Genomic DNA, 27942 nt, shown 5'->3' on the forward strand with positions numbered 1-27942 from the left:
TTGAACTGGAGGCAGCTGTGCGGAAGCTGTTTACTCCTCTCCCAGCGCCATATTGTGGGAGAGCAGATGCATAGAATAAGTCTTAATTCCAGTAACAATATAGTCCGAGTTGCTCCCCACAGTGGGAGAGCAGATGCATAGAATAAGTCTTAATTCCAGTAACTCAGTCTAGTCCGGTTTGCTCCCCACATGGCCCAAGCGTTTGGGTCCCTGCACCCATGTGGAAGACTGGAAAAAGCTCTTGGCTCCAGGCTTCAGTCTGGCCCAACCCCAGTTGTTACAGCCATTTGGGGAATGAACCAGTGGATGGAAGATTTCTCTCTCTCTCTAACTCTGCCCTTCAGATTAATAAATTAAAAAAAAAAAATCCTTTCTTAAGTGGCCAAAGAATGATGTAACTTTTCTCTAAAGAGAGATAACTTCCACTTTGCTTATGGCCTTGTCCAAATACTTATGCAGTTTGTGGACTGAAAAGACTTCCATAGCTTAGGCAGCTCATTTCAAGAGCCTCAGGTGGTCACTGACTTCATACATTAGAGTGTTAATTGTTAAGTTAACAACAGGAATCACTGTGCACTAACTCCCCATGCAGGACCTGTCCTCAACGAGTTGTATTGAGAGTTAACTGTAAAACCAGCGCGCACACACCCACACAAAATGTTGAAATCTTTACTTAGTATAGAGTTTGGTCTTCTGTGTACAAAGTTATTTGAAAATGAATCTTAATGGAGAATGGGACTGGCAAGGGGAGAGGGAGGAGGAGGAGGAGGGGTTGGAGTGTGGGTGGGAAGGCTGATATGGTAGGAAGAATAACTATATTCCTAAAGTTGTACTTATGAAATGTGTATTCCTTTAAAAAAAATCCTTCTTTCTTAGAGATAAATGCTGAAATATTTATGAATAAAATGTGATGAACTCTGGGATTTAACCCAAGGGTGGGGGAAGTAGGCAGACAGAGAGAAAATGGAGTTAGCTATGAGTTAATCGTTGAGCCTTGGTGATGGATAAATTGAAATTCATGATATCTTCATTTTATACTGTTTGAAATTTTTTAATTAAAAATTCTTAAAGGTAATTTAAAAAGCAAAAGAGTTCTCATAAAACTAATGTAAATCTAAGTTGGGAAAGTACTGGTCAAGGCTAAAACATCTCAACAATCGTTAGAATTGTCAAGTATATTTGGCTTTGAGTTATGAAGCACTTGAAATATTTTTATATCTGCTTGAATGGGTGAGCAATAAGGGGTCCGTCTTCAGGTGTACTCCAGTAAAAACCTCATCACACATCAACAGCTCTCAAATTCAAGTTACCCACTGAAACCACACAGGAAGATTAAAAAACTACCAATGTCCAGGCTCCACCCCCAGAACTATTCAATCAGAAGCTTAAAAGCTCCAGGAATGCAGTAAGGATAAAAGCAATTGTTCTAGAAGAACAAAGTACACAGCAGCACCATCTGTAGCTTATTATGAAAGCAGATTTCCAGGCCTCACCCAACCTCCTGACCCAGAACCTGCATTTTACCAGGATCCCCAGATGACTTAACAGCACATTAAACTGTGAGAAGCGCCCCTCCATCTGCTGACTGACATACAAGTCAGTGTTTCTTGGTCTTTACAAGGCAGTGACCCCTGGGGCTGTTTAAACTACACTACACTCTCAGCTCCTTCCTTAGTAACTTCACTAAAAGAAGCTGGAATGGGTCCTAGTTTTGTTTTGTTTTAGAGATTTTTATTTGTTTGGAAGGTAGAGTTAGAGGGAGAGAGATCTTCCATCTGCTGGTTCATGCCCCACATGGACACAACAGCTGGGGCTAGGTCAGGCCAAAGCCAGGAGCTCTAGATATCCCACGTGGGTACAGGGGCCCAAGCATTTGCGTCATCTTCTGCTGCTCTCCCAGGTGCATCAGCAGGGAGCTGGATCGGCAGTGGAGCAGCCAGGTCTTGAACTGGCACCCATATGGGCTATCTGTGTCAAAGATGGCAGCTTTACCTGCTATGCCCCAACACTGGTGGGCCTAGTTGTTTTTTAAAAATTTGCATGTTGTGGTGTGGTGGGTAAAGTCACCACCTGCAATGCCAGCATCCAACATGAGTGCCTGTTGGAGATCCAGCTGCTCTGCTTCCTATCTAGCTCCCTACTGATGTGCGTGGGACAGCAGCAGCCACGTGGGAGATCTGGAGGAAGATCCTGACTCCTGGTTCTCTTTGTAACTGTCTTTCAAATCAATCAATCAATCTTAAGGGGCCAGCACTATGGTGCAGCAGGTAAATCTGCCGTCTGCAGTGCTGGCATCCCATATGGGTGCCGGTTAGAGTCCTGGCTGCTCCACTTCTGATCCAGCTCTCTGTTATGGCCTGGGAAAGCAGAGGAGGATGGCCCATGTCCTTGGGTCCCTGTACCCACATAGGGGACCTGGAAGAAGCTCCTGGCTTCAGATTGGTCCAGCTCTCGCCATTGCGGCCATTTGGGGAATGAACCAGTGGATGGAAGACCTCTCTCTCTGCCTCTGCCTCTCTGCCTTTCAAATAAATAAATAAACCTTTTAAAAAAAATCAATCTTAAAAAAAATTGCATGTCTCCCTAAACTAGCAAGGTTGAATATTTTATAATGTTAGTTCACTAGTTCATTTTCTCTTATAAATAAATGGACTTTCATAAAAAAAAAAAAAGTCAGAGCCCAGTGTATCGCAAATGTGCCCTCTGTCTGCCAGCAGAGGAGGCTGAACAGAGACGAAGAGCACCACATCCAGTGAGGACTGTGCACATTGTCCTTTCCCGGGCCAAGAACTCAGCCAGAGTCCCATGGGTCTCTGTTGTGAGCCTCCCAAGGAATTAATCCTCCTTCCCTAGAAAGTGGTTGCTTTAGTCATGTCTGAGAACACGAAACAGACAGCCACTTCCAATACTGGATAACTTGAGTCATGGAAATCTATGTGGTCCACTTAGGCACAACCTTAGGGTGAAGGAACCCTGGAGCAAGAATGTCTCTCTGTTCCAGCATCAATTCATGGGGCCCTCTGTATTGTTCACAGCCCCCAGGGCGACACCTTCCTCTATCTTTACAGGGAGGTGGGATGAGAAAAGAGTTTTTCAGGAGGAGAAGGAACAGACCTGTGGTATGTACTAAAACAGCCAACTCCAACCTTGGGTCAAGATGTTCAGTCAGTTTCTCATTCTTATCTAAACTCTTTGTAGTCCTCTCCTGTAACTATTGATAGGACTTTCTTCAGCTTATTCACTTTTTTCCTATTTATCTTAGAAGCCAGGCACTGTGCTTGCTCTTGAGGAAACAATGATGAGCAAAAATACTGTCCTTGGTTTCATAGAGCTGTAGGTTGCAGAAACAAACATTAACCAAATGACACAAAGAAAAATAAACTTGTGATTTTAGGGAGTGCTATGAAGGAGGCATATAGTGATTCCTTAATCTAGTCTTGGGAAACCTCCCTAAAACAGTGGTACCTGAGATGAGATCTGACCAGTGAAGTGGAGTTAACTATGTACAGGTAGAAACAAGTGATGCTTGCAAACAGGAGACCCAATGGCCTGTGGCAGGGAGGTCAGTTATGGCTGAGGGTGTGGCACAAGTTTGGAGAGTGAGGCATGAGTCAAATCATGAAGGGTCTTGGAGTACTTGGTAAGGGTATTGTACTATACCAAGAACAGCAAGAAGCCTCTGCAGTAGGGGATAAAGTATGAACAGATGCACATGGAAAAGCTCACTGGGCCTGCTAGGCAGAGAATGGACACCGGGACCAGAGTGGATGACAGCGATCACACAGATAGTTAGTTTAGTCCAGGGGAGAAACAAAGCATAGCTTTTCCTACAGCACTTTCATGGAGTAAAGAAGTGATGGCAGGCAGGAGAAAGGGCTGCCCAAGGAGTATGTATCTGCAATGAGTGTTCCAAGGATCAGAGTCTTACTAAAGCTCTATTCTCCCCATTTATCACTAATTAATGGCTTCCCCCATGACCTCTCAACCAGGTGTATTTTTAATGTATTGACATCTATGCAAATATCAATGTTAGTACATATACTGACAGAATATTTTTAAAAATAATTCTGGGAATAGAAATGCCTTATATTAGCATGAACATCACAGTACGAACTATTATCCCCTGATAGCAGGGGTTTCTCACTTCTTTCTGAGCAAAAGCAGCTTTCCCCTTTTAAGCTTCAGCCTTGGAAAAGAGAAAAGAGAAAAGAGCAGGGAGGAATAGACTGGGAAGTTCTGGGTGGGGACCTGGGCCCTGCAAACCCCTCCCAATTGTTATCAGATTATGCTGCAATGGATTAGAAGGTGTCCTTGTAAATGTTTGAAATTGATCAAAATCAAAGATGATCTGAAGAGGCCTTTCAAATACAAAAGGCTGTATAAAAATACAGTATTTCACAAAACGCTTAACAGGGTGCAATGAGTATGTTCCAAAATGATAAGATTCATGTTTCTAAAAACAGATTATGCAGTCATCCTTTAAAAATGTAGGTCAACCAATCACTCCCTGCCTCTGCTCAAACATCCCCATGTTGCACTTGGAGTCAGAGGTGATAAACTCTTTGGAAAGCCTCCTGTGCCACACCATCTGACGGTACTCTCTCCTCCCTGACCTCAGCTACTGCTACTCTTTCTCTTGCTTGCTCCTCCCTAGTCCCTGGGCCTTCCTCACACAGGACTTTGCCATCACTGTCCCCTCTCCCTGGCACACTCCTCCCCAGGTACCCTCAGGCTCATCCCTTCACTTCCTTCAAGGTTTTGCTTAAGACAACTTATCTCAAAACCTTCCTACCAACCATGCCACCCATCACCTCCACATTCCCCTGCCCCTTGCCTCATCTCTTTTCCTCTGTAACATTGATCTTGTAATTTACTTTATTCTCTCATCATCTTCCACCAGAGTGACAGCTCTGGAGACCGAAGTTTTCTGGTACTCTGCTGACTTTCTATCTCCAGTAACTGGCACACTGCCTGGAGCATTCAGAAGGGACTCAAACAATTTGTTGAATGACATTAAAAAGTACTCAATAAAAGAAAAGAAAATATACAACAGAAATTCAGAAATTCCTCTACAGGTTTTAAACTTGGATTTTGGATATAGCAAAGGAAAGAACAAAAAGATATAAATTCAAGTGAATTCACACAAGAGATACTTTAAGAGTTTCTTTCTTTCTTTGAAAGTGTTATAGAGAGAGGCAGAGAGAGAGAGAGAGAGAGGTCTTCCTTCCACTGGTTCACTCCCCAATTGGCCACAACGGCTGGAGCTGTGCCGATCCAAAGCCAGGAACCAGGAGCTTCCTCCGGGTCTCCCACGTGGGTGCAGGGGCCCAAGCACTTAGGCCATCTTCCACTGCTTTCCCAGGCCATAGCAGAGAGCTGGATTGGAAGAGGAGCACCCGGGACTAGAACCGGCACCCATATGGGATGCCGGCACTTCAGGCCAGGGTTTTAACCTGCTGCACCACAGTGCTGGCCCCTAAGAGTTTCTTTAAAAAGCTAGTATTGATGTGGAGAACAGAACTCATGTACTACTGATGGGAATGTGAACTAGTGTGGTTTCTATGGAAAGCAGTATGGCAGTTTCTCAAAAAGTTAAATACAAGGGACTGGCACCATGGCGTGGTGGATGGAGCCATCGCCTGCAGTGCCAGCATCCCATATGGGCGCCAGTTAGAATCCTGGCTGCTCTACTTCTGATCCAGCTCTCTTCTATGGCCTAGGAAAGAAGTGGAAGATGGCCCAAGTCGTTGGGCCCCTGCACCCACGTGGGAGACCCAGGCAAAGCTCCTGGCTCCTGGCTTTGGATCTGAGCAGCTCTGGCTATTGGGGTCATCTGGAGAGTGAACCAGTGGATGGAAGATCTCTCTCTCTCTGCCTCTCTGTAACTCTTTCAAATATATTAAATCTTTTTTTAAAAAAAGTTAAGTACAGAGTTACCAAATGATCTCCCAACTCCACTCTGAGGTTATATGCTCAAGAGAAATAAAAACAAATAAGCACATAATAACCTATATACAAATGCTTATAGTCACATTATTATTCAGAAGGACCAAAAAATGAAAACAACCCAAATATCGATGACCTAGTGAATGGATAAATGTAATACAGCTGTACTATTATTGCCAACTAATAAAGAATGAAATTCAGACACATGGGACAATACTAACATTATGCTAAGTCAAAGAAGCTAGTCCTAAAAGACCACATATTATAATTCCATGTATATGACATGTCCAGAACAACAAAGCAATAGAGATAAAAAGCAGCCTGATGGCTGCCTGTGGTTGAAGAGGGGTGAAGGATACAGGGTAAACATGAAGTGACTGCTAATCATTGTGGAGTTTCTCTGGGGGATGATGAAAACACTAGAAAGTTGACTGTGTTGACAATCCTATGAATATACTAAAAACACTACACATTCCAACTGGGTGGACTACATGGCATGTGCCAGCATCACAGCTTACCTCTCACAGATCCTGTAGCCTTCGTTGACACTCACTGCTTTATACTTCACATTGCCCTTGGTCCGCTCCAATTCCCAACACCAGTCCTTAAGTGTGTCAAACATTACTGTATGGTCCTTGGGACTGGTGGCTAACAAAACAAAATTAGAAAGACAATAAAATCTCTTCAAGAAGCACTGGTATTTTAATTATGGGAAAGTGCATCCTCAGTCCCTGACTTCCTCCACTAAGCCCATTTTGATTCAAACAGAATGAATTCACTCCTTACTCCTAACCTTGTCCTATTTTTTGTCATTCATCCAAACTTAAGACTGAGGCTCTTTTTATACGACAGAAAAGGAGTTGTTCTTGCTCCACCCCTTGCAGAAGCAATTTATAGCTCCATTTTCAGTCATCTGACTATGAGATAACTTATGTAACACAAAGAGATTGTGTGTAGCCCTAAAAGACAGGCATGGCACAAATGCTAAAATAATGAAATATTTTTAGCCCTACCAATATGTGCAGAAAATGGCAAACTGATTTGAATAGCATGTCAAATTTCTGAATGTAAATCCTTTTCAGTTTGAAGATGTAACACCTGCAAGAGAACTGTCTTGTGTGATACTTGGTTACTGAAGGCAACAAACAGATCAGAGAGCCTTGGTGAAAGTCACTGCCTGCCAGCCAAGGCTACATGATGGTGACCTGCACTTCTGCACCTAATTCTGCCCTGCCACTACCCACTAGGATGAAATGCAGGGGAATACTGATTTTTTCTTTCTTCAGTTCATTTTTTAATTTATTTGAAAGGCAGAGGGATAGAGAGAGCCTCTATTCAGTGGATCACTCCCGAAATGCCTGCAATGGCTGAGTGGAAGGTGGAACTCAATCCAGGTCTCCAAAGTGGACAGTAGGAACCCAACTACTTGAGCCATCACTGCTGCCACCCAAGGTCAACGTTAGCAGGAAATGGCAGTATTAAACATGCACTTTTATAGACATCTCAACAGTCATCTTAACAGCTCTGCCAAATGCCTACCCTTGGAGTACTGCTCTTGCAGCCCAGCCAACATATCCTTGGTCCTCTCCCAAGTCACAGCATTGCCTGCTGGGGGTGGTATGCACCAAAATATTCTCGGGTACTTATATAAATTCTATCACAGTTAGTTCAAGCCTTTGCACATCTAAAAACAAAGTGATAAAACAACTCATTCTGTTCCTGTTAACAAAACCAAATCATAGCAAAAATAAGGATGATGACAATAGTTAATGCTTATACAGGTTGAGCACACCTAATCTGAAAATCTGAAATGCTCCAAAATATGAAAAAATTTTAGTGCTGACATAATGCCACAAGTGGAAAATTCCCTGATTTCATGTGAGGTCAAAACACAGGTACACTAAAAATACAGCATAATATTACCTTCAGGCTAAATATATATATATATATATATATTTTTTTTTAATTTATTTATTTGACAGGTAGAGTTACAGACAGTGAGACAGAGAGACAGAGAGAAAGGTCCTCCCTCCATTGGTTCACTTCCCAAATGGCTGCTACGGCCAGTGCTACGCCAATCTGAAGCCAGGAGCCAGGTGCCTCCCTCCAGTCTCCCACGTGGGTGTAGGGGCCCAAGCACCTGGGCCATCCTCCACTGCCCTCCCAGGCCACAGCAGAGAGCTGGACTGGAGGAGGAGCAACTGGGACTAGAAACCGGTGCCCATATGGGATGCCGCCCACTGTAGGCAGAGTATTAACCAAGTGAGCCATGGCACCAGTCCCCTTCAGGCTAAATATATAAGATACATGTGAGGGCCGGCGCCGCGGCTCACTAGGCTAATCCTCCGCCTGCGGCACCGGCACACCGGGTTCTAGTCCAGGTCGGGGCACCGGATTCTGTCCCGGTTGCCCCTCTTCCAGGCCAGCTCTCTGCTGTGGCCAGGGAGTGCAGTGGAGGATGGCCCAAGTGCTTGGGCCCTGCACCCCATGGGAAACCAGGAAAAGCACCTGGCTCTTGGCTTCGGATCAGCGCGGTGCACTGGCCGCAACGCGCCAGCTGCAGCGGCCATTGGGGGGTGAACCAACGGAGAAGGAAGACATTTCTCTCTGTCTCTCTCTCTCACTGTCCACTCTGCTTGTCAAAAAACAAAAAAAAAAAAAAAAAAACATATGAAACATAAATGGATTCTATGCTTAGATTTGGGTCCTGCCCCAAAATACTTTATTATGTATAAATATTCCAAAATCCAAAAAAGTCTTAACTCTAAAACACTTGTCATCCCATGGATCTTGGATAAAGGATACTTACCTCAATCCTTACAGCCCTAGAGGATGGGCTAAACATAACAGGTAATGTTATTTCATTCATGTTATATTTATGGCAAGGGAAGGTCAAAAAAGTCACAGAACCAGGTAACTGTAGAACTGGAATTCAAACCCAAACAACTATAAAAGGAAATTCTCCATAAAGCACTAACACACACACAAAAACCCATAGGTGTCAGTAGTAATACCACCATTCAGCACAGTAGATAATTTTCTTAGCAATACTGGCAGGTCTTTCCCTACAATGCCATGTCATAAGAATTAAGGACTTTACAGCCAAAACACATTTGTGACTTATTAAAGCCAGGGATTAAAGTATTCAAATTGCAAAAGACTTACTTCTACTAATCCCATTCAACGAAAAATCAAATTGGTCAACTAGTATCTATCAGTTATAATCTTTACTTCTCAAAAAGAAAAAAAAAAAAAAAGAGGGTAAGAAAGGAGAGAGGAGAATGAACTAAAATAGAATAAAAAATGCTACACTCTGTGAGCCTCTTACACAAGACACCACCAGAAGGTAAAGAACCCCCCCAGGTCAATCAAGGTAAAGATTCTGGAATGCTGGTCAACCTATATTGGCAATCCAAAAAAACTATCCTATGCTGGAACCTGACCAATAGTCAGGATAGAAGGAACAGGCAGGATTCTTAAAAAGAAAGTATATTTTTTCAAATTATATCAATGAATGATATGCAGTTTTACTCTCAATTAACTCTCATGTAAGACTGTGCCCTTGGGGCCGGCGCTATGGTGCAGCGGGTTAAAGCCTTGGCCTGAGGCGCTGGCATCCTATATGGGCGCTGGTTCGAGTCCCGGCTGCTTTACCTCCAATCCAGCTCTCTGTTGTGGCCTGGGAAAAGGGTAGAGGACAGCCCAAGTGCTTGGGCCCCTGCACCCATGTGGGAGACCTGGAAGAGGCTCCTAGCTCCTGGCTTCGGATCGGCCCAGCTCCAGCCATTGCTGTCATCTGGGGAGTGAACCAGCAGACGGAGGACTTCTCTCTCTGTCTCTACCTCTCTCTGCAACTCCATCTTTCAAATAAATAAAATAAATCTAAAAAAAAAAAAAAAAAAAAAAAAGACCGTGCCCCGTGTACCATGCATTTAACTCTTTATAATATTTTAAGGAGAGCATCAATACCGCTGTTTTTTGTTTCTTTACCTTTTTTTTTTTTTTTTTTTTTTTTTGACAGGCAGAATTAGACAGTGAGAGAGAGAGAAAGGTCTTCCTTTCCGTTGGTTCACCCCCCAAATGGCCGCCACGGCCAGCGCGCTGCACTGATCCGAAGCCAGGAGCCAGGTGCTTCCTCCTGGTCTCCCGTGCGGATGCAGGGCCCAAGCGCTTGGGCTATCCTCCACTGCCTTCCCAGGCCACGGCAGAGAGCTGGACTGGAAGAGGAGCAACTGGGAAAGAATCCAGTACCCCAGCCAATACTGCTGTTTTTAAAATGAGAAAAGGGCCTGCCTGTGGCATAGCAGGTAAGGCCACCACCTGCAGTGCCAGCATTTCATATGGGTGCCTGTTCAAGTCCTGGCTGCCCTACGTCTGATCCAGCTCTCTGCTGTGGCCTAGGAAAGCAGTGGAAGATGGCCCAAGTCCTTGGGCCCCTGCACCAGAAGAAGCTCTTGGCTCCTGGCTTCAGCTAGGCGCAGCTCCAGCCATTACGACCAATTGGGGAGTGAACCAGTGGATGGAAGACCTCTCTCTCTCTGCCTCTCCTTCTCTCTGTGTGACTTTGACTTTCAAATAAATAAAATAAATCTTTAAAAGAAAATGAGGGCCGGCGCCGTGGCTCACTAGGCTAATCCTCCACCTTGCGGCGCCGGCACACCAGGTTCTAGTCCCGGTCGGGGCACCGGATTCTGTCCCAGTTGCCCCCTTCCAGGCCAGCTCTCTGCTATGGCCAGGGAGTGCAGTGGAGGATGCCCCAAGTCCTTGGGCCCTGCACCCCATGGGAGACCAGGAGAAGCACCTGGCTCCTGCCATTGGATCAGCGCGGTGCGCTGGCTGCAGCCCGCCAGCCGTGGCGGCCATTGGAGGGTGAACCAACGGCAAAGGAAGACCTTTCTCTCTGTCTCTCTCACTGTCCACTCTGCCTGTAAAAAAAAAAAAAAAGAAAGAAAAAAGAAAGAAAGAAAGAAAATGAGAAAGGTGGGTGGGTAAGGACTAAACTTAGTTGAGACGGATACTTCAAAACCTGTATCTTTTCAACTAAATTCCTGTGCTTCCCAAAATATAACATCTTCTCTGAGACACCTACATCTTTTCACATGTCAACCCCACTGCCTAAAATACCACTTAAGCCTACCAAATACTCCTGCTCAAGCATCCTCCACCAGCAGTGCAGGCAGAGCCTTTTCCCTCTGACAGTCTGCCTCCCACCGTGGGAGGAAACATCACAAAGAGGACACATCACTAAGCTGCTTCTACTGTCTGACAAATGCTTCCCAGAGGCAAGGATTTAGTCCTATTCACCACCATACCCCCACAGGACTTGGCCCATGGCAAGTGTTCAATAAACATTTACCAAATGAGCAACTAGTGGTAAAACTGCCATTTGCCTGACAAAAAGCACAAAGGGCTGAAGACCATTAAACATCAACTTCATTTTAATGAAGAGCAGGGGCAGTAACTGGGCAGCAGGTTAAACTGCCGCTTGAGATGCTGGCATCCTATAGTGGAGTGCCAGTTTGATCCGAGTGCTTCACTTGATCCAGATTCCTGTTAATGCACATGGGAAGGCAGCAGGTGACAGCCCAAGTGTGTGGATCCTTACCATCCATATGGAAGACCTGGATGGAGTTTCTGGCTACTAGATTTGGCCTGGCCCCGCCCCAGCTGTTCTGGGAATTTGAGGAGTGAACCACTGAATGGAAGATCAATCTATGTCTCTCTCTCTTTCTTTGTCACTCTTTCTTTTTTTTAAGGGAAAGGGTTTATTGAGGGAAACCAGATAGACCGGAAGGAAGTGGTGAAGAAGGAAAAGAGGGAGAGAGAGAGAGCATAAGAGAGATATCAAGAGAGACAGAGAGAAAAGAGACAGAGAGAGGGAGAGAGATCAGGAGACAGATAGAAAGAGACAGACAGAAACTGAGAGAGAAAGAATTGAGTGAGAGAGAAAAAGAGCCACTCTGCCTTTCTAAAAAAGGAAATAAAGAAAAGAAAAACAAAGAGTAATGGGCAGGAGCAGGCATCTCACCTAGTGGTTAAGATGCTGAGTCAGGGCTCATGTTGTGGCACAACAGAATAAACTACTACTTGCAACACTGGCATCCCATATCAGAGTAGAGCTTCAAGTCCTAGCTGCCCTGTCCAATCCAGCTCCCTACTTATGTGCTTGGGAAAGCAGTAGATAATGACCCAAATCCTTGTAGGAGATCCAGGTGGAGTTCTGGTCTCCTGGCTTTGGCCTGGACCAGCACTGGCCGTTGCAGCCATTTGGGGAGTGAACCAGCAGATTTGATTGATCTCTCTCTGCCCCTCAGTCTCTTTCTCCCTCTCCCACCCTCCACCCCCAAAACCCCTCTTCTGCCATTGTGTCAAAACAAGTAAATTAAAAATAATAATAATAAAGATGCTGAGTTGGGAGATGGTGTTGTGGCACAGCAGGTTAAGCCACAGCTTGTGACATCAGCATCCTATATCACAGTGTTGGTTCAAATCCTAGTTGCTCTGCTTCTGATCCAGCTTCTTTATAATATGCCTGGGAAGGAAGCAGAAGATGACCCAAGTACTTGGGCCCGATATCTGAGTGGGAGGAGAGAATGAAGTTCCTGGCTCCTGGCTTTGGTCTGGCCCAGCCCTGGCTGTTCCAGCCATCTGGGGAGTAAACCAGTGGATGGAAAGTTTCTCTCTCCATCTCTCCCTCTCTCCCTGTCATTCTGCCTTTCAGATAAATAAATATAGCTTTAAAAAAACAGATGCTGATTTGAGATACCCACATCCCATATTAGAGTGCCTGGATTTGAGTCCTGACTCTGCTCCTAATTCCAGTTTCCTGCTAATGCACACCCTGGAAAGCAGCAAATGATGGCTCAAATAGTTGGGTCCCTGTCACCCAAATGAAATGTGGATTGAGTTCTTGGCTTCTGTCTTCAGCCTGGCCCAGCAGCAGCTGATGTGAGCATTTAGGGAGTGAACCAGTGGATGAGAGCCCTCTTTCTTTCTCCCTCTCATAAATAAATAAATTTTTAAAAAGTAAAGGGCAGAGCAAGTGAACAAACTGAGGGGAGAACCAGAGAAAGCAGTCAGCCATGTGTGAAACATTTCTAATGTTAAGCACTGTTAATAGCTAATTCAGAAGACTAGAGTTTCTTACTTAAAAGACGGCTTTCTTTCTCAGCAAACTAAATGGAAATATCTGGAATCTTCACTTCTCCTTACCAAACCAATTCTCTAATGTGTTTTTCCTATGTAAAAATGTCCCACTTTGCCCAAAATATTTCCTGTAAAGCATGCTCCAGTTGCTTAAAAATTTTCTAGAATGTAAGGCATTCTCTAGGAAGTTATGAAATGACATCAAGTATATTTAAGTGGAAGGAAAAAAAAGCCCAGGGACAAAGATTACTTTTAACTTGTCTCAATTTTGTTTTTGTATAGTCTCTTATTTCCAGTTATAACTTATTTTATCTTTCATAAGAAGCCACCAAACAATCCCTCACAAAAAAAGCAAGTAAACAAATTTAAAGAGCTAAGTTAAAGATCACAGGGAAAAGTAAGAGAAATCTTCTGATGAATTACCCACACCAAAGTGTGATCAAATGCTACAGAACAGAAGAAAAAACCCAACTCGCCCAAGGATGAGTCTTCTCCCATTGGCTGCAGGTGGGAAGTACAAGCTCCTGCCCATCCTCAAACTGAAGCCCAGAAACACTTACCTATAATGCTTTGGGCAGCAGCTGCATAGGAAAACAGAAACAATCGTTTAAGCAGTTTAGGTGCCTGGGTATGATGAATTATCCCACTGACAATCTAGAAAAGAATCAACCAATGCATATAATTAGGCTTTTGATAGATAAACACTAGGAAAGGCAAGAGCCAAGTTATCTAGGTTTCCAGTCACTACTGGAGCTCAACGAACAACATGTTAACCACCTCTAAACTTAGCTCTTGGAATAACACCAAACCAACAGAATGCTAATCAATTTTTCAGGTTTTCTAAGAGTAGTGGATTTCTAGGGAAAATTTTAAAACATAGTCTAACTTCTCAAAAACAGTGTCAAGAAACTTAAGTGCCACAGCAAGCCAGATATTCAAAAAAATCTCACATGTCAAAGACTTATAGCTAATATCAGACACTAAACAAGACACTTATTAAACATCTTCTTCACAAACTCAAAACCATTGTTGGGCCGGCACCGTGGCTCACTAGGCTAATCCTCCACCTTGCGGCGCCGGCACACCGGGTTCTAGTCCCGGTCGGGGAGCTGGATTCTGTCCCAGTTGCCCCTCTTCCAGGCCAGCTCTCTGCTGTGGGCCAGGGAGTGCAGTGGAGGATGGCCCAAGTGCTTGGGCCCTGCACCCCATAGGAGACCAGGATAAGTACCTGGCTCCTGCCATTGGATCAGGGTGGTGTGCCGGCCGCGGCAGCCATTGGAGGGGTGTACCAACGGCAAAGGAAGACCTTTCTCTCTCTCTCTCTCTGTCCACTTTGCCTGTCAAAAAAAAAAAAAAAAAAAAAAACATTGTTCACTATATATTGCAAATGTTACTTAGCTATTTGACTCACTTGCTGTGGGCTTAGAACCTTCCAGAAGATAAGGAAGAGAAAACAGTGTATTAGTACTTTCTGCTTATTGTGTTAAGACAAAAATATGTTTGGACAGATGACCAAAACCACATTCGAAGTGAAGTATCGGCCTCTCAGGACATTTTCTATAACTAAACTATTATTTTCCTGCTCAAAATAGATACTGGAATCATGTTTACTATTCTAACTGAAATATCACACTATCTGAAAGAAAACTAAGGTGTTATTTTTAAGTATACATAAGTCACCACAGCCAAGACATTATACACAAACTGGCCTCTTGCTAGATTTCCCCTGATGCACTTACCAGGAGAGTGGCAGGGTTCAGACTTTCAGTATCTCAGGAGATCTTGGCAGTTACTCCAAACGTAAAATAAATACAGCCACTTTCTGAGGTCAGTTAACATTCCAATTTGCCATGGCACCCCGGGGATTTAAGTCTACTTGGTCTCCCAAAGCACACCTACAACCTGGCTTTGCTCATCCGACCTGCGGGCTTCTTCCTTCCATGCACAATCACTACCTCCCAGAGGTAAACTCACTTATTCACAGGAGTTGGAAGTCTTTGCTACTGCTACTGTCTTCTGAAAAGGCTGTCAGAGGGGGGACAGAGAGATAAACTTCAGCTGTCCCATTCTTCCCTTTCCCCAACTGCCTCCTAACCTTATGAGCTCCCCCACCCGTCTGTGACTCTAGGAATAAAAACATCATAAGTCAAAGGATTAAAGGCACCAAGTACCAGGCTGATACACAGACATGCTTTACCAAATTGCCTCTCAAATTCCAGTCAAAGAATAAAGGACTGTAATCAATTTCAACTTCACAGAGTAAAAGGCTTCCTTTGGAGCAGACATTTAGTACAGTGGTTAAATCCCTGCTTGGGACATCCAAATTGTGTATCAGAGTGATTGGTTCAAGCCCTGGCTGTTTCTAATTCAGCTTCCTGTTAATATACATCCTGATAGGCAGCAGACAATGGCTCAGGCAGTTGGGTCCCTGCTACCCAAGTGGGAGATCTGAAATTTGTTCTGGGTTCCTGGCTTTAGTCTGAATCAACTTTGGCTGTTGTGGGCATTTGGGGAGCAAACAAGTGGTTGAAAGATCTCTCTCCATCTGTCTCTATCTGCCTTTCAAATAAAATGAAAATAAATTTTAGAAGAAAAGAAAGCCTCCCTCCAACTTTTGTGCAATACAAGAAATACTTTTAGTTAATGGGGAAAACCTGATGGGAAATAAAACCTAAAAACACATGCAAAAAAGTTACCCTTTTGACTTCCTCTTCTTTTGTGTACCTCAGACAAAAGTGGAACACTCGGAGGTCTTTGCAGTGGATGATGAGTTTCTCAGGATATTTTTTCAGTTGTCCAAAGAGACTTTTTTTTTTCTCATCAAATACTAAAAATCAATACAATGAGGAAAACAGGAAGGGAAATTGTTACATACAGCAACAAGTTAAAGAAACAATAAATTAACAGTCTAAGTTAATAGTCTACCTTCATTTGTTCAAGAGAGTGAAGAGAGGCACTGTCTGCCTTCTAAGTGCCTATAGCAGGAGCCCTGGCTCTCTGAAAGCAGTCAAGGTTCTTCATTCTTCTGCAGTAGGCACAAGACTCAAACTGACTGGTTGTTGCTGGCAGAACTGACACCACCAGCCTGAAGAAAACCCAGCTCTGAAAGCTGAGATTATCAAAGACGGAAGGGAGATCACTTAGGACATGCTTTTGTTAACAGCCAATTCCTTGGGTTTATGGTTAGGATCCCTGCTGATACCTTCATCTCTGTCACCAAGTTTAGACCCAGCACTCTTTGGTATTAAGAACATCATAAATGGCCGCTGTATAAATTCTGAAAATGACCTCAATATAAAAATAGAGAAGTAGAACAGAAAGAGGCTTGGCAGAAGAGGCTTGTTTAGTCAGCAGAAAAAGACATCCTAATGTAAGACCTTTATCAGATTAGCCACTCAAGTCAAACCTACACAGCTGACTTTGGTAGCAAAAAGTATGAGCAGTATCTTATCTATAGTGGTTTTGCATAGAGACTTAGAACAGGTTCTAAGTCCAAGTCCAAACTCCTCCAGCTAAGTGAGCCTCAAACAGCGGCTCTATGTACCAATTTTATCACCCATGAAACTGATTTAAACAAGATAATATATGTGAACAAATTTTTAGTAACTACAAAGGGGCACAAAATATTGTCACCATTACCAGCTACACATTCATAGGCAGGCTACAACTCAAGGGAAAGCAGATACTTACCTCCAAAAATCTGATCAACACAGTGGAGTGTAATGTCATTTTCTCCTATAATCTTGTTCTTAAACTGAGTTTCCTAAAAGATTCAAAAGGACACTGTGACTCCTTTCTACGTACTGTTAAGACATTTATAAGCAGAGCAAATCATCATTGTCTACTTGCACATCAACATAAACGGGGAAATGCTGCCCTATTCTAAACAAGGGATGATGAAATATGTGAGAAAAGCTCACAACCATTTGTTTTTCAAACACAGGCAGAAAACGCCACTTCTGGGCTGCTTCCAGGCAGACTCACCGTGCCAGGCCTGATCATCCTGAGAAGTGTGGGAAAGCGGGGTGCAGGCTAACATTCTCCACATGAATGCAAAGAGGTGAGTGACAGAGATACCTGAAGTCAGCTTTATGAAGAATGCTGGGAAATTCATGTTTCTGGTAAATGCTGTCTCTTGTACAAGACGCTGAACCAAGCCGCAACTGCAGGTGGCAGCACAAAGACCAGATATGGCTGCAGCAATGGTGCTGCTATTTGAAGCAAGAGTGGTCCTGGACAGCTGGCACAGTGAGGCCAGGAAATGCTTTGGCTGTGTTTCCATTAACATACAGCTCTCTTCTTACTCAACTCCTCATCCTTCATAGGTGGGGACAATGTCTCATAAGGATACTACTGTGTTCAGATTAAAATAAACCCATTCAAAAGCAGTATTCACCACCAGTTTCTTTAAAAAAAAAAAAAGATTTATTTATTTGAAAGGCAGAGAACGAGAGAGAGAATCAGAGAGGTTCTTCCATCCACTGGTGCACTTCTCAAGTGCCTGCAATGGCTGGAGATGCACCAATCCGAAGCCAGGGGCCAGGAGCTTCCTCCAGGTCTCCCACGTGGGTACAGGGACCCAAGGACTTGGGGCATCTTCCACTGCTTTTCCAGGCCATCGCAGAGAGCTGGATCAGAACTGGAGAAGCCGGAACTCTGGAGAAGCCGGAACTCGAACCGGCACCCATATGGGATGCCAGCATTGCGGGTGGCGGTTTTACCCTCTACACCACAGCACGGGCCCCTCGCCATCAGTTTTACTACTGAACTCAGTTTCTGAATTTGAGAAATAGTGTAGTATAGAGAACATATGGGGAACTAGTATACCTGGGAAATTATTCCAGAGTGATACATCCTGTGCTGAAATACAGAACAAAACGAGAGAAAGTTCACGTCTACCTAAGATGTCAAATGCAAGCTAGTGTGACAAGGCCCAGATAGGAAGTTTCTTTCTTTTTTTTTTTTTTAATTTTTGACAGGCAGAGTGGACAGTGAGAGAGAGAGACAGAGAGAGAAAGGTCTTCCTTTGCCGTTGGTTCACCCTCCAATGGCCGCCGCTGCAGCCGGCGCACCGCGCTGATCCGATGGCAGGAGCCAGGAGCCAGGTGCTTTTCCTGGTCTCCCATGGGGTGCAGGGCCCAAGCACCTGGGCCATCCTCCACTGCACTCCCTGGCCATAGCAGAGAGCTGGCCTGGAAGAGGGGCAACCGGGACAGAATCCGGCGCCCCGACCGGGACTAGAACCCGGTGTGCCGGCGCCGCAAGGTGGAGGATTAGCCTAGTGAGCCGCGGTGCCGGCCAGATAGGAAGTTTCTAAACAGTCCTGTCACTGAAAGGAGATCCTGAAGGAGAGAGCAGACTGGCGAGGAGGACTTGTGTCTCTGATTTGTATTTAGGTGTGTGGGGCTGAGCATGGAGAGACTGAGAAGCTGGGGAAAAGACAATGGAGCAAACTGCACTGTTCCCACAAACACAGCTTATACATACAGCATTATCCAGTGCAGGTTCATCATCACCCAGGAAGGCAATCTTGAAGTCAGTGCAGACAAGTCTCCCACAGACCCCCCGCTGGCAGGACTCTTCCTGGACATACTTCAGTACTGCGCTGGCCTCACAAAGCAGTTGTTCACCTGGTGGAAACCAAAACAAGTCTTCCTCAGAGCCTCAGGGAACAAACAGTAGGCAAACACTGGGCGCTTCCCAGCTCTATTTACATAGGACTAAGACACAATATGATGTAGTACTCTAGAACTTGGCAATTTTCAGCATAGCAAGAACTGAAAAACTTAAGGAAGATGAAGCAGAGTAGGGACTTCAAAAAGTGAAATCAAAATGGCTCAGATGCAACTTCACACAGGTCATTTCTCTACCTTCTCGCTGTGAAAAATGGAAGTTTCCAAATATGTGGTATGACCTCAGCTGCACTTTTTGTTTTAGGATTTATTTATACACAAAAGAATAAACAATTTTTTAAAGATTTATTTATTTATTTGAAAGGCAGACACAGAGAGGCAGAAGCAGACAGAGAGGTCTTCCATCCACAGGTTCACTTCCCAGTTGGTTGCAACAGCAGGAGCTGTGCTGATCCGAAGCCAGGAGCTTCTTCCGGGTCTCCCACATGGGTGCAGGGGCCAAGGATTTGGGCCATCCATCTTCTACTGCTTTCCCAGGCCATGAAAGAGAGATGGGACTTGAAGTAGAGAAGCTGGGACTTGAACTGGCGCCCACATGGGATGCTGGCCCTGCAGGCAGTAGCTTTACCTGTTATGCCACAGCGCTAGCCCTTCAAGCTGCACTTTCAACCACAGATCCTAAGTGTTTTCATTACTTTTACCCAACAGATGTTCCAGAGAACTGACCCCCTAATGAGTAGATCCCAAGTCCACATCCCTGTGAGAGCAGGATGCCTCCCTGACCCTAGGACTTCCTCTGACATCCCACTGCAGCTTTCCGCAGCACCACATCCACCCGCATTGTGGCTCCAAAGAGAGGATGGGAGGAAAGGAGAGGTCAGAGGTTTGTGAGGGGAAAAAAAACTGTTTCCTTTCTTTCTTAGTTGAGAGCATTTCCTCTAAATGTGTAACCTCCCCTACTCAAAATGCAGGTGCCCAGCACACATGAGTAGCTGTAGTTTCTGGAGACAGGGAGTACTTCTCTTGATAGTCGGAAAGATTAGGACTAGGGGATAGGTAAGTATTCTTTGCTCTGTAGACACAGAAAAGCTTAGGAGAGCAGGATGTCTGGGAAAGGGAAGGAAAGAGAGAAGAAGAACATGAGAGAAATGAAAAACTAAGTGCACATACTTTGCAACAAATTTTCTTCCCATCTAGCAGATAACCATCTTCCCCTCAGAATCTCCCTCTGAGTATCTCCTTTCAAGTCCTTAATTTACTTTTGGGCTCACAACTCATTTAGTCTAGCTTTCAATATGAAAATAAAGAAGAGTTGCAGGCACCTAGGTTATCAAGGGACATACATTAATAGTGTTTTTTTTCTTCCATCTTTTAAGGGGTTAATACCTCTGGCTGAAACTCTAAGGAAACACAGGAAGATGGCTCAGTCACTAGGTTAGTCTCTAGAGAGACCACAGAGTTTAAAGAAAACAATGAAGTCAGGGCCTCAATGGGGTTTAAAATAGTCCCAGAAAAAGCACTTCAGCTAAATCCAAGGTGGAAGGCAAATGAGCGAGGCTTCCTGTGCAGGAATCACTCCCAGCATGAAGCAGCTTTTAACTGTGAGGCTCTCTCCAAAATCAGGCCGGCCTATCCCCATTCCCACAGACCAAGGACAGAAACCAGAATGCAGGAGTGACAACAACACTCCTGGTGAAGCCCTCTGCAGAGGCGCCCTGCACCAGTTATCAACCTGTTTGGGCCAAATACAGAATTTAAACTCACGAGAGCAGGGACGCTGGAATGATCCTGGTCTAGTTTAAAAAACTGAGGCTCAGAGAAGTTAACAATGAACCCACAGTTGCACTCTCAGAAGAGACCAGTGGGTACTCCAAGAGATGGGAGAAATATATATAACACTAAGCTAAAAATAAAAGTTAATTTCAGAATCTATAAGCCCCAAGACAAGGAAAAACTGAGATTTGAATAAAGATTTGATATTATTATAAAAATGCCTATAAAAATGAAAAACATCAAAAAAGTTACAAGAGCCGTTGCTATGGTATAGAGGGTAAAGACACCACCTGCAGTGCCAGCATCCCATATGCGTGCTGATTCAAATCTCAGCTGCTCCACTTCTGATCCAGTTCTCTGCTATGGCCTGGAAAAGCAGTAAAAGATGGCCCAAGTCCTTGGGCCCCTGCACCTTCGTGGGAGACCTGGAAGAAGCTTCTGGCTCCGGATCAGCACAGCTCTGGCCATTGCAGCCAATTGAGGAGTGAACCAGCGGACGGAAGACCTCTCTGCTTCTCCTTCTCTCACTGTGTAACTCTGACTTTCAAATAAATAAATAAAGTTTAAAAATAATAATAAAAAGTTTTCTGGATTGGGAAAAAGTAGAAAAAGGACTGAATACATAGCTGATATTGTATATACTTAAATGATGTCCCACCTAGTCCTTTCCGCTCCTGAACTCAGAGATGACTGAAACTTAAGCTATAGTCACACTCCTCCATATGAAAAATATTCAACCAGGGACAGTGTTGTGGCACAGCAGGTTAAGCCACTGCCTGCTATGTCAGCATCCCATATGGGTGCCTGTTTGAGCCCTGGTTACTCCACTTTTGATCTAGCTCGTTGCTAATGCATCTGGGAAAGTAGCAGAGGATGGCCCTATTCCTTGGGCCTTTGTCATCCACATAGGAAACCACATAGTTCCAGGTTCCTGCCGTTGGCCTGGCCCAGCCCTGGCTATTGTGAATCAGCAGATGAAGAAGCTCCATCTCTCCCTCTCTAATTCTACCTTTCAAATAAATAAATGAATCATTAAAAAATTCTCAAATAAATAATTAAATGAATTTTTAAAAAAGATAACCAACTGGGGCCGGCGCCATGGCTCACTTGGCTAATCCTCCGCCTGTGGCACCAACATCCCAAATGGGTGCCGGGTTCTAGTCCCAGCTGCTCCTCTTCCAGTCCAGCTCTCTGCTGTGGCCTGGGAAGGCAGTGGAGGATGGCCCAGGTGCTTGGGCCCTGCACCCGCGTGGGAGACCAGGAGGAAGCACTGGCTCCTGGCTTTGGATTGGTGCAGCACACCGGCCGTAGCGGCCATTTGGGGGGTGAACTAACGGAAGGAAGATCTTTCTCTCTCTCCCTCTCTCTGACTGTCTAATTCTATCTGCCAAAAAAAAAAAAAAAAAGATAACCAACCAAGCTCCTCCAAAATGACCACAGTGCAACGCCTTGGTGGCCCCAGAGGTGATTAACCCCAGCACACCTGGTATAAGTGATCAGATGTCTAGGCTGAGACTTAAGGGTGAGACCACCTCTAATGCCTGCCCTGGAAGGTTGGACAGTTGCACTATTCAAGGGCGGCTACAGACTTGGCAGCAGACACAGAGTAGGGGGTGTGGGGTTATTTTGGAGACAGACACTTCTCTGACTATCAGAATACTGGATGGGGTTAAACAGGCCACCATGAAAAAGGCCTCATTTCTTTGTGAATGAGGTGAGAATTTCCCAGGGTTAGCTTCCTCAGTTTGGGCAAAGAAAGAGCAAGAAAAATTCTTCGCAGATGTTATAATACTTAGACGCAGGTGTGTAGTTACTGAACTAAAGACCGTGGTATTTTTGTTCAACTCATTACTGTTACATGTGAGAGGATGAAAACAAAAAGGAGTTTATATATAGCAATACTAGGGATGATGTAATTTTTCATTAGCTTTGAGTTGTACAAGGAGTATTTTGCTAACAGCACTGATACCTGGCAACAAGTGAAGAGTTACTTCCTTCTCAGTTACTTCCTTTTCGTTTGTGTGAATTTCCTAAAAAAGAAAAACAAAAGGCAGTATTTTCGTTTAAGGGCTCAAAAAGAATAAAATAAATCCATGCTTTTGGAATACAAACTAAAACACTACTTACCCTAGGAGTTTTTTTAATCTGAAAAGCTAGTTACTTTTTAAAAACTTTTCACTAAAGAAAGACAGAAAATTCCAACAGTCAGGAATAGTCAATTTATCAGACTAAAATTAAAAAAAAATTTTTTTAAAAACTTGGGGACCAGTGTTTGGCCTAGTGGTTAAGACACAATCTAAAACACCAACATTTTACATTGAAGTGCCTAGGTTCAATACCCGGCTCTAGCTCTTGACTCCAGTTTCCTGACAATGCAGACGCTAACGGCAATATGTTCAAGGAACTGGGTTCCTGCCACCGATGTAGGAGACTGGGACTGATTCCCAGTTCCCAGCTCAGCCCCAGACACTGTGGACATGTGGATGGATAATGAACTAGTGGACAGGAACGCTCTTTCAAATGAATGAATGAATTTTTAAAATGCAGAAACTAATATTTAGGATTGATAACAACTGTAACCAGCAGAAGGACTGGGGTGGACATTCCTTATGTAAAGGAGCAAGTTAAAGTATCACACATCAAAGCAAGACAGCTCAAATACAGTCAGAGAAATAGAAGACATGCACTAGTAGGGTTCCACCTCCCTCCAACGAGAATCAAAGACGGAAAGCAAATGCTTGTGTTCTTCTGAGAAAATGAATCTGTGAAAAGGCTTGAAGACATAAGAGGAAAGAAAGTATGAATGTATATCACTACAGATTCACCTGCTCTCAGTAAAGACAGCTGGAACAACCTTTGCCCACCCTTCCTTACCTAAAACCACAAGGCAAATGGGGAATTAAGGCCTGGATCTGTGGTACTGTTTCTCAATAAATGAGTGCCTCTATTTGGGTTCAGTGTTTACTGAGTATTCAAAGATACTTAGAAAACCTCAATGAATGGTGCTTCCAAAGCAATGATCATAAATGGCTATTGTTGGGGCCAGTGTGGTGGCGTAATAGGTTAAGCTGCTGCCTGCAGCACCAACATCCCATATGGGTGCCTGTTCAAATCCTGGCTGCTGCACTTCTGATCCAGCTCCCTGCTAATGAAAGCAGCAGATGATGGCCCAAGGCTTTGGGAGACCCTTTGGGAGACCCTGATGAAGAACATGACTCCTGATTTTCCTCCTAGCCCAGTCTGGGCCATTTTGGCCATCTGGAAATAAAACCAGCAGAGAGGAAAGAAGACCTCTCTCTACCTCTCTCTGCCTTTCAAATAAATCTTTTTTTAAAAAAAAATAATGATAAAAATAAATAACTATTGTTAACACAGCCAAAAGAGAAGCATGGTAGGACTTCTAAAGAAGCCTACTGCACCACCTAGGAAGTATTCTTGGTAAAATGTCTAACTAACCTCAATCTTAGTTTACATGGCAATTGACTAATTTGTAAGAAACGCTGGAACAGAAAAACATGTTAAATGATAATGGGGGATTCAATCAGCCAAATCCTGACTATGGAAAATTCTATAAGATACACAAGTGCTGTCAACTAATAAATCTGGATTCTTTTATTTGGAGGGGGGGCAGCATAGAAAGCTCTAGATGGGTTAAGTTTTCTGAATTTTTTAATTCAGACCGAGATATGGCATTAGAAGAAACAGGTATAGTTGAGGCAGGGAGAGGCTAGACACCCCATCTTAAGGCTGAAGAAGAATGTCATGGCTTTTCCTGAGAACCCATTTTGAGCATAGTCTAATTTGGAGAAGACTATGATTTCTGTTCCATGAATGTCAACTAATCAAGTCCCTCTGAGGCAGTGCTTCTCAAACTCTGGACATGTCAGATCATCTGGGGGCTTGTTACCTATATAAAGACATTCAGACCCTATATAAGTTTAGTGACTTGGAGATGTGTAAGGAGGAAAGCTGGGCCTCAAGTTTTGTAAAAAACTCCCCAGTTAAGCAGTCTACACAGCAGACTCATAGAATGACAATTGCTTTAAACAGTACTCTGGGCCGGTGCCGCGGCTCACTAGGCTAATCCTCCGCCTTGCGGCGCCGGCACACCGGGTTCTAGTCCCGGTTGGGGCACCGGATTCTGTCCCGGTTGCCCCTCTTCCAGGCCAGCTCTCTGCTGTGGCCAGGGAGTGCAGTGGAGGATGGCCCAAGTGCTTGGGCCCTGCACCCCATGGGAGACCAGGAGAAGTACCTGGCTCCTGCCATCGGATCAGCGTGGTGCGCTGGCTGCAGCGCACTGGCCACAGTGGCCATTGGAGGGTGAACCAACAGCAAAAGGAAGACCTTTCTCTCTGTCTCTCTCTCTCACTGTCCACTCTGCCTGCCAAAAAATAAAAAAATAATAAAAAAATGGAAATAAAATAAAATAAAAAAAAAAAAACAGCACTCTGACCTCAGAATCAGCCCTTAAGGCATTCCAGTCTGGCTGAAAAGCCCATGAGAACATTTCAGGCATGGAAAGCCAAGACACTGTGACAAAAATGTCCTACATGAAAGATCTCTGTGACTGAGACTCCAGTGAAAAGAACAGGTCATCAAAGAAGGATGTATTTTTCTCTGAAGGGAGGAGAGAACTTCAACTTTCCTTACGGCCTTGTATAAATATTGACAGAGACTGTAAATTCAAAAAGCTTCCATAGCCTTGGCAGCTCATGTCAAGAGCCATGGGTGATCACAGACATCATACATAAGAATGTTAATTGTTAAATAATCAACAGGAGTCAATGTGCACTTACTTCACTTGCAGGACCTCTGTCCTCAATGAGTCACATTATGAGAATTAACTGTAAAACTTGTTCCCAGTTTTTGTATGTGTGTGTGCAAATTATTGAAATCTTTACTTAGTATAGTCAGTCTTCTGTGTATAAAGTTAACTGAAAATGAATCTCAATGGAGAATGGACTGGGAATGGGAGAAGGAGGATGAGGTGGGGTGGGAGGGATGGTATGGTGGGAAGAATCACTATATTCCTAAAGTTGTACTTATGAAATTTGTACTCATTAAATAAAAGGTTTCTTTGGGGGGAAAAGCTCCCCTAGTTGATTCTGATGCATTGCTTTGGGGTTAAGCAAGAAAGACTATCTGTGAATATGTAAATGCTATCAGCATGTTGATAATTTAGAAATTCTCATTGAGCATTTTCATCATGTCATTGGTAAAGAACTAAATTAAAGCACAATTATTTTTTTACAGGTTCTATCATCTTTCTCTGAAGAGAGAGCAAAATTATTCATTAAATTCAATCACCTGTTACAAAACTATCAAGATCATCATGACTGGTACTCGGAATTCAGTGCAAACACTGGAGCCAGCCTGGAGAAAACTGCAGCCTCTGGTTATGTCACCAGAAGTCACCTGGTGATAAAGCATTTTTATGATCCAAAACTATCTACATTAAACCTTGAAATGGTTAACAAAATTCTTTATATTCCAGAAACAAAACATTCTGAGACACCTTTTAGGGTTTTGACCTTGCCAAAACTTCCTTTCCCCAAACTACCATTCCCTCCTCCTACAACCTCCTGAAACAAACCTCCTTCTCCCCAGTCAACTGCACAGGAAAACTATCAAGGACTGTAGATAACAACATGGAGTTAAGTATTTTATCTCTCCTATTAACTTGGCTGAAGAGCTCAGAGCTATTAATCAAGACAGCTCCTTAAACCACAGATTTGTAAATTTGGTGACAAATATGGGGAAACAGAGAAAAGCTATTACACAGAGAATGAGATGCATGAAGAAGATACATGGAAATAAAAGCCCAACCTCCAGACACACAAACAATAATGGTGGTCTATGCCCTTCCAGGCTTTTGTGATGCCAATGAACACCATTTGTTCACCTGTTACAGCAAGTTCTCTTGCTGGCATAAATTTGCCAGAGTCAGTTGCAAGCCACAGATGACTAGAATCATATCACCCACTTTATGAATGTATAATACAGTTAGAGTCACAGGATATCACTAAGATGGGCAGAGAGGAATCAAATGTCAGACTTAGCATCCATAGCCTGAAGTATGCGGGTTCTAGGTTGGATGAGGATATTAAAGCCCTCACAGGATTTTGCCATTATTCAGCTGGTTTAAAAAAAAAAAAAAAAAAAACCACCCCTGAATGGCTTTCCTTGACTGCTACCAACACATTCCCTGTAAGACCTCTCTGGGCCTACCCTGTGCCCAACACACACCAGGTAAAACAGAAAGTGACTTTAAAAACTGAAAGCAGGGGGTTGGGAGGGCTATACATATGAAATTTGTTATTCATTAAATAAAAACTTTCCAACAACAACAACAAAAAAACACGTAAAGCAACAATAACAACAAACTTCACATCATTCCTAACCTTGAGATTTCCAAAATAAGTGATATGTGGATATATATTTTATTTTTTTTTTAAGATTTATTAATTTGAAAGGCAGAACCAGAGAGAGGCAGAGGCAGGGGCAGAGAGAAAGAGAGAGAAAGGCAGGTCTTTCATCCGTTGGTTCATTCCTCAGATGGCCACAACGGCTGAACCTGAGCCAATCCAAAGCCAGGAGCTTCTTCCAGGTCTCCTACATGAGTGCTGGGGCCCAAAGACTTGGGCCATCTTCTTCTGCTTTCCCAGGCCATAGCAGAGAGCTGCATCAGAAGTGGAGCAGCCAGGACCCCAGTAGGCGCCCATATGAGATGCTGGCACTGCAGGTGGCAACCTTACCCGCTACAGCACAGCACCAGCCCCTGGATATATATTTTATTGTATTTTTTTGTTTTTTTTTTTAACTTTTATTTAATAAATATAAATTTCAAAAGTACAACTTTTGGATTATAGAGGTTTTTCGCCTTGTAACCACCCTTCCACCCACAAACCATCCCATCTCCTACTCCCTCTCCCATCCCATTCTTCTTTAAGATTCATTTTTAATTATCTTTATAAAGATCAACTTAGTATATACTGAGTAAAGATTTCAACAGTTTGCACCCACACAGACACACAAAGTATAAAGTACTGTTTGAATATTAGTTATACTGTTAATTTGCATAGTACAACACATTAAGGACAGAGATCCTACAAGGGAGTCCCAGCCTGTGTCCACATCTGAAACTGAGAGCTGCACTGCACAAAGAGATGGCACGCTAGAGTCTAGCCAGGGTTGAAATCACATTACAGATGTGACTCTGCTATCTGTGTCCAAGAGGCAGGATCCTTGACAGCTTTCCCTCACTAGAAACTAAAAGGAAGACTCCTATAGACCCACTCTCTCCATTCCAAATCACTCAATCATGCGTGTAACCATATTCTCAGGGATGAAGATCAATCTCTTAGAGCATTTCCTGAGGGAAAGAAGAAGCTGGGGACCTTTGCCCACTTACCCTCATCTCAGTCAAATGCTCCAAAAGCTTAGT

The 27942-nt window shown here is 43.8% G+C and overlaps 1 protein-coding gene across 6 annotated transcripts in view; it reads right to left on the reverse strand.

The window, feature by feature from the left end:
• Positions 1-27942, reverse strand: part of MTMR12 (myotubularin related protein 12) — a 102597-nt gene that overhangs the window by 35569 nt on the left and 39086 nt on the right. For 3 of the 6 annotated variants that reach the window (XR_016220120.1, XM_008262096.5, XM_089312682.1), the window contains exons 2-7: positions 22468-22528; positions 18580-18722; positions 16783-16855; positions 15789-15919; positions 13653-13746; positions 6465-6594 (exon numbers count right to left, since the gene is read on the reverse strand). Coding sequence is in view for 2 of the 6 variants with exons in the window: in XM_008262096.5 (XP_008260318.1) it covers positions 6465-6594; positions 13653-13746; positions 15789-15919; positions 16783-16855; positions 18580-18722; positions 22468-22528 (632 nt within the window). In the remaining 4 variants the exon portion in view is untranslated. The remainder of the gene's footprint in view (positions 1-6464; positions 6595-13652; positions 13747-15788; positions 15920-16782; positions 16856-18579; positions 18723-22467; positions 22529-27942) is intronic. The other 3 variants (XM_089312681.1, XM_089312684.1, XM_089312683.1) reach the window with 2 other exon arrangements.

This window comes from Oryctolagus cuniculus, chromosome 14, assembly GCF_051225735.1.
Source record: "Oryctolagus cuniculus isolate XC-2025 breed Fujian yellow rabbit chromosome 14, ASM5122573v1, whole genome shotgun sequence".
In the NCBI taxonomy this organism is placed as follows: Eukaryota; Metazoa; Chordata; class Mammalia; order Lagomorpha; family Leporidae; genus Oryctolagus; species Oryctolagus cuniculus.